Source organism: Sphaeroforma arctica, assembly GCF_001186125.1.
Source record: "Sphaeroforma arctica JP610 unplaced genomic scaffold supercont1.136, whole genome shotgun sequence".
Classification (NCBI taxonomy): domain Eukaryota; class Ichthyosporea; order Ichthyophonida; genus Sphaeroforma; species Sphaeroforma arctica.
Genome location: NW_014040422.1, coordinates 136,095 through 137,779, shown reverse-complemented (window position 1 = coordinate 137,779; position 1,685 = coordinate 136,095). Strand labels below are relative to the sequence as shown.

General features: G+C 41.8%; 1 protein-coding gene across 1 annotated transcript; it reads left to right on the top strand.

Annotated features, from left to right (window-relative positions):
• Positions 1 to 528: 528 nt before the first annotated feature.
• On the top strand, positions 529 to 1,381 carry SARC_02894 (hypothetical protein; the record flags this gene model as incomplete). Its single annotated transcript, XM_014303339.1, has 2 exons — positions 529 to 1,338; positions 1,367 to 1,381. The coding sequence occupies 2 exons, from the start codon at positions 529 to 531 to the stop codon at positions 1,379 to 1,381; spliced, it is 825 nt and encodes a 274-aa protein (XP_014158814.1).
• Positions 1,382 to 1,685: the final 304 nt, after the last annotated feature.

Sequence of the window (1,685 nt, the reverse complement as noted above, 5' to 3'; positions counted from 1 at the left end):
TAATTTTATTTGCCATCAACTTGTGAATTGTTTTATTAATTTTATGTATGATTATAGTAGTAGTGTTTTTTTTAAATAAACAAACACCAAAAAAAAGGAGCGAACTTCGTTCAGAACTAAAAAAGTAAATAACTGATACCGCCAAGTGACAGCGCAAACAGATGAGCCGATGAGCCGATGATTTTTGTCCCATATCGATTTGAAATTTGGGCCGAATGTACAAAAAAGTCCAAATAAATATCAGTGCACTCTCAGAAAAAGCTGCTCATTCGGGACGAGTGGTGCGATTACATACAACGTACAAGGGAGGTTGGCAGATATAGATGATCGATGAGATGAACGATAGTACTTCAGATGAATGGTAGTACTTTAGATGTGATAGTACTTCAGATGAATGATAGTATTTCCAGGTGTTTCGATACCCATAATCCGGTGCTTTACGAAAGATCGAGGTGTAAGCCAAATCAATGTTCAGTTAGGTTTTGTAGACAATAGTAGCTTTTTAGTGCGTACACGTATACATGCGACATGTCGTACGGTATGCTGAATTTACTGACTTCTTCGCCAATGAAGCGTATGACCAGCTTGCCTTCAAGAGATACGACTGATTACGACTTTTCCGATCAAGCCCCTGTCTCGGTTGAAGCGACAGACCTTGAGACCGATGATTTTGTGGGTTTGGATGCGTTGGATGCCGCGGCAAGTGATAAGTATGGAGCTCGAGGTGATAAGGGCTCGGATGCTAAGAAAACGTCTTCGCTGTCTAATTCACGTACAAGGTATAGGACTCTTTCTCTTAGCACAAATAATCTCTTATCCTCCGGAGATACAGAGGGAGACAAAAGACTGACTTTAGAAGCAAATAACACTCCCGGTGCCGGTGAAAGGAGTGACCGCGACGGGGGTGTATTCGGGTCGTTTGACGATATCGATAGTCCTGGTGGAACGAGAGGAAGAAATCGAGAAAGAAGCTTAGTTTCACATGATCATGACACGTTTAGGCCTTCGCCGTTGTCCGGTGATGTAGAAGACGATGCGAACGATACAAACATGCTGACCACAAACGAACCGGGTGTCAGTGTGACTGGTACAAGCACAAAGGATGGTACAGCGAAGTCTGAAGGTAAAGATAGCTTGAGTCTCGAGAGCTTGGGCGGAGTTATGCCGTCAAGTCCAAAGATTAGGCGAAGTAGCTCGCGCGGTCCTAAAAATAGAGATGGAGAGACTTTAGATAACGATGCCACAAGCGGAACTTCCAGCGATAAAGAAGGAGTACAAAGGGCCTCTGGCCGTCCCAATTTTTTAGATGTTAAAACAGCCGAAGTGGTAGACTACCAGGTGCAGGATGCAGATCGCCCTTATGCAGTATTTCGCTTGGTAAGTTCCTACGAGTTTTGTATAGCAGTATCCAAACCGGCTATCCGCGGCCGTTTATATACAAGTTTTATATATCATATCAATACCTCGCGCTGTCACAGCAGTATATACTCAAGTATATTGTTGTATGTATGTAAATTTAAACGGTAACTTAATTATAAGTTGTGATTGTTGCGATTGCATCAAATGGATAGCAATGCGTCGTCTCCTCGTATTTTTTCTTCTTCTACTACGTCATCGTATATACGGGCGCACATACACACACATATATGTATATATATACATACATATATATATATATATATACA